Genomic DNA, 8894 nt, shown 5'->3' on the forward strand with positions numbered 1-8894 from the left:
ACATGACATGCATGAGGAATTTTCAGCCAAATCTTAAAAGCCAATCTAATTCTGAAATAACGATCCAAGAAGTAGAGGGTGATGATGAAACAGAATACGATGAAGAGGCGGCATTTGAGGAAGTCAGTAGAGAACTAAAACACTTCGAAGAAAAATCCAAGCCTAATTTAAATGAAACCGAAGCAATCAATTTAGGGGATCAAAATAATGTCAGAGAAACCAAGATAAGTGTGCATCTGGAACCGCAAATCAAGGAAGAAATAATCAAAACACTATTTGCATACAAAGATGTCTTTGCATGGTCGTATGACGACATGCCGGGCTTGAGCACTGATTTGGTAGCTCATAAATTGCCAACCGACCCTACATTCCCTCCTGTCAAGCAAAAGTTAAGAAAGTTCAAGACTGATATGAGTGTGAAGATTAAAGAAGAAATCACAAAGCAACTGGAGGCAAAGGTCATTCGGGTCACTCAGTATCCCACTTGGTTAGCTAATGTGGTACCCGTTCCAAAGAAGGATGGTAAGATGAGGGTGTGTGTTGATTATCGTGATCTCAACAAGGCAAGTCCAAAGGATAACTTTCCATTGCCGAACATCCACATTCTGATTGATAATTGTGCCAAGCATGAGATCGGGTCTTTTGTGGATTGTTATGCGGGATATCATCAGATTCTGATGGACGAGGAAGACGCAGAAAAGACAACATTCATTATGCCTTGGGGGACGTATTGCTACCGGGTAATGCCATTCGGTTTAAAGAATGCTGGGGCAACTTACATGAGGGCAATGACTACCATATTTCATGACATGATACACAAGGAAATTGAGGTTTATGTAGATGATGTGATCATAAAGTCAAAGAAGCAGTCTGACCATGTTGGAGACTTGAGAAAGTTTTTCCAAAGGCTCCGCAGGTACAACCTCAAGCTCAATCCGGCAAAATGTGCATTTGGTGTCCCGTCCGGGAAACTGTTGGGATTCATAGTCAGTCGACGCGGTATTAAGTTAGACCCATCAAAGATCAAAGCCATCCAAGAATTACCACCGCCAAAGAACAAAACCGAGGTAATGAGCCTTCTCGGAAGGTTAAACTACATCAGCAGGTTTATTGTTCAAGTCACGACAACTTGTGAGCCCATCTTTAAGTTGCTGAAGAAGAATGCTGCGGTTAAGTGGACTGATGAGTGTCAGGAAGCATTTGATAAGATCAAGAATTACCTGTTAAACCCCCCTGTATTGGTCCCGCCAGAACCTGGGAGACCTTTAATTCTCTATTTGACGGTCATGGATAATTCTTTTGGTTGTGTGTTGGGTCAACACAACATCACGGGCAAGAAAGACCAAGCCATTTATTACCTCAGGAAGAAGTTCACTCCCTATGAGGTTAAGTATACTCTTCTTGAAAGGACATGTTGCACCCTGACTTGGGTGGCGCAAAATTTGAAGCATTATCTGTCATCCTACACCACTTACCTCATTTCTCGCATGGATCCTCTAAGGTATATCTTTCAGAAGCCTATACCCACAGGGAGGTTAGCAAAGTGGCAGATTTTACTCACAGAATTTGACATCATGTATGTGACTCGGACCACGATGAAAGCCCAAGCCCTAGCCGATCACTTGGCCGAGAATCCGGTGGATGAAGTATATGAGCCACTGAAGACTTGTTTTCCTGATGAAGAAGTGATATGTGTTGACGAGGCTGATCATGATGAAAAGCCAGGTTGGAAACTTTTTTTCGATGGGGCTGCTAATATGAGAGGTGTCGGAATAGGGGCTGTACTCATTTCTGAAATAAGGCATCACTACCCCGTAACGGCACAACTTCGATTTTATTGCACTAACAACATGGCTGAATACGAGGCATGCATTCTGGGTTTGAGGCTAGCTATAGACATGGGAGTTCAAGAAATATTGGTTTTGGGAGATTCAGATTTGTTGGTTCACCAGATTCAGGGAGAATGGGAGACTCGGGATTTGAAGCTCATACCGTATCGACAATGTCTGCATGATCTTTGTCAACGATTCAGGTCGGTAGAATTCAGGCATATTCCCAGGATTCATAACGAGATTGCCGACGCCTTGGCTACTCTGGCATCAATGTTACACCATCCAGATAAGACTTACGTCGACCCTCTGCAAATCCAAATCCGTGATCAGCATGCCTATTGCAATGTGGTTGAGGAGGAACTTGATGGAGAGCCTTGGTTCCATGATGTCAAGGAATACATCAAATTGGGGGTATATCCAGTACATGCCACAAGCGATCAAAAGAGAACCATTCGACGTCTGGCTAGCGGATTCTTCTTAAGTGGAGGAATATTGTAAAAGAGAACTCCAGATCTAGGATTACTAAGGTGTATAGATGCTAAACAAGCCTCGACTATCATGGCCGAAGTGCATTCTGGGGTTTGCGGGCCACATATGAGTGGGTATGTCTTGGCGAAGAGGATTTTTCAAGCAGGTTATTATTGGCTCACCATGGAACGTGATTGCATCAGCTTTGTTCGCAAATGTCATCAATGCCAGGTGCACGGTGATTTGATTCGTTCCCCGCCATCTGAGCTGCACACAATGTCGGCACCTTGGCCCTTTGTTGCTTGGGGCATGGATGTCATTGGACCGATTGAGCCGGCAGCGTCAAACGGACATAGGTTTATTCTGGTGGCCATTGATTACTTTACCAAGTGGGTCGAAGCTGTAACCTTCAAGTCCGTGACCAAGAAGGCAGTGATAGATTTTGTTCATTCAAACATCATTTGCCGGTTCGGAATTCCCAAGATAATCATCACAGATAATGCTGCTAACCTCAACAGTCATTTGATGAAAGAGGTATGCCAACAGTTCAAGATTATGCATCGAAACTCCACTCCATATCGTCCTAAGGCAAACCGAGCTGTTGAGGCTGCTAACAAGAACATAAAGAAGATACTTTGTAAGATGACGCAAGGTTCTAGGCAATGGCATAAAAAGTTACCTTTTGCTTTACTGGGTTATCGCACTACTGTTCGCACTTCAATAGGCGCAACTCCCTATTTGTTGGTATATGGAACCGAGGCAGTTATACCTACAGAATTTGAGATTCCATCCCTGCGGATTGTTGTTGAAGCTGAAATTGATGATGATGAGTGGGTCAAAATCCGGCTAGAGCAATTGAGTTTGATTGATGAAAAAAGATTAGCGTCAGTATGCCATGGTCAACTGTATCAGAGAAGAATGGCAAGAGCATACAACAAGAAGGTGCGTCCCCGAAAATTTGAGGTGGGTCAGCTGGTATTGAAACGCATCCTTCCACATCAGGCTGAAGCTAAAGGCAAGTTCGCCCCAAACTGGAAGGGGCCATTCATTGTGACAAAGGTGTTGTCCAATGGTGCTTTGTATTTAACAGACATAGAAGGTAAATGTGTGGATACGGCTATCAATTCTGATGCAGTCAAGAGATATTATGTATGATTTCTTTGCTTATCTTCAATCGCATTTTGTACTAGGCATGTTCAAAGTTAGAATGACGAAGGTATTTTATTCTGCTATCCCAAACACTTTTATCATTTGTTACCCCTTTTGAGCCTTTTATTTTCTTTCATACCCCTCTTTTGGAATCAGAAGCAGAGTTAGAGAAAAAAAAAAAAAAAGAGAAGGAAAAGAGAAAAGCAAAGAAAGAAAAGAGAAAAGAAAGGAGAAAAAGAAAAGCAAAGTAACGAAAACAAAACTCTTATGTTGGAACTATGTTAGACTTGATTCCTTTTAAGGATACGTAGGCAGCCTTACTCTGAGGTTCAGTCCCATCAAATAAAATTCAAAATTCCCCAGATTCAAAAACTGGGGGCAGAAGTTTTAGTTTTGCAATAGGTTTAATTCCAAAAGTTGTAATTTTGAACCCTTTTATCTTAAGTCATGTTGAGCCTTATACTACCTTTTCTTTCTAACCCTTTCCAAAAGCCTATACTACGGTCCAAAGAAAGACCTTCCGATCAATCTTTGAGGATGCCAAGTAGAGTGAGATAGAGGTATGATCTCCATTATGGGTAACACTTTGTTCATTGGGTACAAGAAAAATAAATAAAATGAGAGAGTCTTATTGGTGAAAACCCTTACGGGCACCGTAAGGCGATGGTGAGCTGAGGAAAAATTCAAAATGAGAGAGTCTTATTGGTGAAAACCCTCACGGGCACCGTAAGGCGGCAGTGAGTTGAGAGATGAACAAATGAGAGAGGCTTGTTGGTGAAAACCCTTTGGGGCACTACAAGTCAAAAGAGGTTGGTGACTTTACAGAAAAGTTGGATCGTTGAAAGCCCGGGTTTTGAAGTATGAAGACATGACATGAATAGAAATGTGATTAGTTGGATGGACTAGTCTGATCAATCCGAAATGCATGTCATGATCTGTAGAGCCAGCTGATTCATTCAGATAAGTCTCTTTTCAATATTTCTTCAAATAGTCATCTCAGTCTTTCTTTTTATTCCTAATTCTCGAAGTCACTTCGCTTCGTTTCTTTTTGGGTCTATTTGTCTAAGTCTCTGTCAAATTAATTTTTTGTTAAGCAAGCAAGAAAGGACTTCAAAGCTCATTATTGGCTTTTTATTTGCACCAAGCGAAATTTGGCCAGGCACATTCCAAGTAACATGGTTTAGAACGAGCAATGCGATAGTAACTGAAGTTCAGGTGGTTAAGTGATTCGTGAATTTGTAGGAAATGCAAAGGTTCCACAGTTGTCAGAATAAAAGTGTTATACGACGAGTTGAATGTAAGGGATTCAAGTCATTCAGAGGTTTTGTGTTCGAGGTTTGATTGAAAGGTTAAACAATTCTTCATAGCCCGAAGAACCTAATCAGAATGAAGAAGGATAGTGGCAGAAGCAGACACCTTCAGCAAGGATGCCACAAACTAACCGCCACAGTTTCAAACTGACAAAATTTTCTTTGTTTTAAGCAGGGGAAAGAAATCTTGTTTGCTTTGTTAGGAATCCCCCATGAGGAAAGTATGTTCCAGATAAGTTCAGCCTTAAGTTTTCAGGACCCTCCTGGATAATGGGATCTAGTTTTAAGTTTTCAGGACCCTCCTGGATAATGGGATGCAACTAACAATCAATGAATGTTCCTGGTACAAACTGGGGCAGAAAATTTTCTCTGTTTTGTCTATGCTGTCATGATTGCAGGCGCCCACCTGGAAAACGAGGGAATTCATTTTAATTTTTAAGTCAGCACAGGCACCCACCTGGAGAATGAGGGAATTTATTTAAAGTTTTTAAGTCATCAGGCGCCCACCTGGAGAACGAGGGAATTTATTTCAAGTTTTTAAGTCATCAGGCGCCCACCTGGAGAATGAGGGAATTTATTTCAAGTTTTTAAGTAAGCAGGCACCCACCTGGAGAATGAGGGAATTTGTTTTAATTTTCAAGTCAACATCAGGCGCCCACCTGGAGAATAAGGGAATTTATTTCAGTCTTAAGTAATCAGGCGCCCACCTGGAAAACGAGGGAATTTATTTCAGTTTTTAGACATCAGGCGCCCACTTGGAGAATGAGGGAATTTGTTTTAATTTTCAAGTCAACATCAGGCGCCCACCTGGAGAATAAGGGAATTTATTTCAGTCTTAAGTAATCAGGCGCCCACCTGGAAAATGAGGGAATTTATTTCGGTTTTTAGACATCAGGCGTCCACCTGGAGAATGAGGGAATTTATATTAAGTTTTTTAGACATCAGGCGCCCACCTGGAGAATGAGAGAATTTATTTTAAGTTTTTAAGTCATCAGGCGCCCACCTGGAGAAATTTCAAGTTTTTAAGTCATCAGGCGCCCACCTGGAGAATGAGGAAACGTATTTCAAGTTTTTAGGTCATCAGGCGCCCACCTGGAGAACGAGGGAATTCATTTCAGTTTAAAGTCATCAGGCGCCCACCTGAAGAACGAGGGAAGTCACTTAAGAATTCAATTCAAGTTAGAAGTAGCAAATGTTCGCCTCGAGAATGCGAGCTGACAGTCCGAGATAACCAAAGGAAGAAGTCTCAATCCAGAATAAAAGAAAAAAAGGTGAATCCAAAATGCAGAAGCCGATGAAAGATGTGAACTGCTCAAGACATGGCTGAAGTCACAAGCTTTGCATGTCCCGTCTTGATCCGAAAAGCTGAAGAAGAAAGAACTAGCACCTGCAGCTAGCAAACATCAAGGTTCAAGTCAAAAGTCCGCATAAAGAACCATTCAAGACTCAAGATCAAGCTTCAAAAGACTCATAGATAGGAATCTTGTAACTCGTAACTGATAGTCTTAGTTAGTTTCTTTTTCATTTTTGACTTTGGTGTAATAAGGAGCTCAGCAAGAAAGAGCAGCAGCAGCAGCAGCAACAGTGAAATCACAGCTTCTCGGTAGTTCCAGCTACCAAAATTTCCAGAACTACACTGACCTGATTTCTCCATAGCCGAGGATATGTAGGCAACCTCGGAAGCAAGGTTCGGTCAAACGCTTTCAAAATGCTTCCATGGAGTATGCAAGCGGTCAAAAATCGCTCGTGTTTGCTCAATGTATCTTTGCCCGAAAACTCTTCGTGTTTCCAAACAAAGAGGGGCAGCTGTGAGCACATGATTTTTGCCCGACTAAAATATTCCTATAGAAATTCACAAATAGATTTTTCTTAATTGTTTTTAGTTTTATAGAATTTGTAGGAATTTTGGTTAAAAGTTGCTTGCATTTAGTTGCATATTTAACATTCTAAAATCATAAAAAAAATACCAAAATGTCTAAAAGTATTTCATACATAACACTTTAGGTTTAGTTGTATTTAGGATTTAATTATATAAGTTAATTGCTTTATTAAACAGAAAATCACAAAATATGGGTCATTTTTATATTTTTAGCTTTTAATCGCAAATTAAGTAATTCTTCCTTCATTAGTCTAAAATTAATTAATGGTAAAATAGATAACTAGGTTTATTCCTACAAATTAGATTGATTTAACACTTAATTTAGGTTTTTGATTAATTAATTTTATTTAAAATCAGGAAAAAGAAAAAGAGAAGGAAATTCGGTTTGGTTTTAAATTTGGGCCAAAACAATTTGGCCCAAACAATCACCTGAAACCCGCTAAGCCCACCCCCACACCCGGCCCAGCCTCGCCACTTAACCAAAACGACGTCGTTTCGTTAACGGTTGATCTCGACCGTTGATCTCTTTCGATCGAACGGCCCGCAACTCCCCTGCCTTAACCCTTATATCTGTCGGGTACACCCCCCAAACCCTGGAGACTCCCTCTCACTTTTCTCTCCTTCTCTTTCCCTCTCCAAACCCTAGCCGCCCCCAAACCCCTCATCTCTCTCTCTCAAACTCACCCCAAACCCTAGCCGCCCAGAATCCCCACGCCGGCGGCTCACTCCAAATCCTCTCAAACTCGCACCCCATAACCCTCATACCCTCCTAATCCCTAATCCCTCATCAGTTTCATCACAAACCCCACCAAAATTAGCGAACCTTAGATCTAAAAATTCCAGAAAACCCTAGTCTGGTTTATTTCGGAATTACTTGTTCGTTTCTGTTTATTTCTAGTTCAATACCCACATGCATGGAGTAATCCCGTTGAAAGTATTTGTTCTGGGCTGGTCTCGACCCGTTTCGAAGTTACCAGAGATTTTGGGTCCTTTCGTCGATTCGCGGCTAGAATCCATCGTTTTCACTGCTCATCGGGTTGTTTCGTTTACTCTCTTCTTTAGCATTTAGATTAGTGTTTTTGTTTTCTTTTCTTGTTTTGTTGTTCTCTTTCCTGTTCTTTCTTTTTCTCTTTTCTTTTCTCCTCATTTGTTCCGGCTCTGTGCTTTTCTGGTTGGTTTTTTTTTTTTTTTGTTTTGTTGTATTTCCTTCTTTTTCTTTTCTTTCAGTCAGTCGTTAATCGCATGCTCAACTAGTTCAGCTAATGGATTGATTTAGATTAATTAAAGGTTAAGCACTTAGTCAAATCTCTGGTTTTATTTGAAATATGACACTTGTTTGTTTCATTTTTTTTGGGGCTATTTTCTGGGCTTGGCCTTGGGCCATCTAGGTCATGGCCTCTCGCCCAAGTTTAAGCAGATAGTTTGCTTCTGGAAGCGGACAGCTGTCCATATTCAGTTGCAAAAGATGCTATTTCCCTGATTTTCAGGGAGCTAGCAAAAGATTCCCAGCCCCCTATTCTTCACACACAACACATGCTTACCTTCTATAAAGGGACGCATTCTTTTCTTCATAGGGGGATATTTTTTTTGGGGTTCTCTCTGGAGTTAAAAGGGAGAATACATAAAATTGGCTTGACTGTGCTGTTCTTAGGTCTTCATTTGGTTCTGGGTTTCTTTTGGAGTTGGGTTTATCTCCTCTGCTCCGCTATTTTCTGCTGCTGCTATTCTTACTGCTATTGTTTCGCTGCAACTTCAGAGACTTATTTTATTTTGTTGATCTTGTTGGCCAGGTACCTCTTTTGAACCTTGGACTGTAAATCGGATATGAAATATGCCTACGTGGAAGAGATATGCGTGCTTTGAAATTAATGGAATCAGTCATTTTCTGCCTGTATTTCTTGTGCTCTGTTGGAGTTATCTAGTTCTCTTTCTTGTGAAATTTTTTTTTAGTATCACGCTTTCTTATTTATTAGCAAATCCAGTTATGAAGTTGGTACCTAAATCTTCATGTAATGTTCATAGTACTGATTGAATATCACCTTTCAATATAACATCATATATGTTTTCAGATTTGAGACATGGTTACTTTCAATTGCTGTTGTTTGGATCGCTCTTCGAACTAAGACTAGATTCCCCTTCGTGGCAGAACCTGTAAACGTTTGGTATATGAAAGTTAGTAGTTATAATATGAATATGATTCTATTGTTGAGTTTTGTTAGGATCTGAAATCAGTATGTATGTCTGTTATTGTAAGTC

At 40.7% G+C, this 8894-nt stretch overlaps 1 protein-coding gene across 1 annotated transcript; it reads left to right on the forward strand.

The window, feature by feature from the left end:
- Positions 1-2942: 2942 nt before the first annotated feature.
- LOC138908245 (uncharacterized) lies at positions 2943-5030 on the forward strand. Its single transcript, XM_070198898.1, has 2 exons — positions 2943-3242; positions 4935-5030. The coding sequence occupies exons 1-2, from the start codon at positions 2943-2945 to the stop codon at positions 5028-5030; spliced, it is 396 nt and encodes a 131-aa protein (XP_070054999.1).
- Positions 5031-8894: the final 3864 nt, after the last annotated feature.

The sequence above is a fragment of the Nicotiana tomentosiformis genome, chromosome 3, assembly GCF_000390325.3.
Source record: "Nicotiana tomentosiformis chromosome 3, ASM39032v3, whole genome shotgun sequence".
NCBI lineage: Eukaryota > Viridiplantae > Streptophyta > Magnoliopsida > Solanales > Solanaceae > Nicotiana > Nicotiana tomentosiformis.

What these genes read in the sequence shown, in the direction of transcription:
- LOC138908245 (XM_070198898.1), top strand. Translation starts at nt 2,943, where the DNA reads ATGACGCAAGGTTCTAGGCAATGGCATAAAAAGTTACCTTTTGCTTTA. An exon ending in CAAGAGCATACAACAAGAAG is followed by an intron (nt 3,243 to 4,934) that starts GTGCGTCCCCGA and finishes TGTTTTAAGCAG; the next exon opens with GGGAAAGAAATCTTGTTTGC.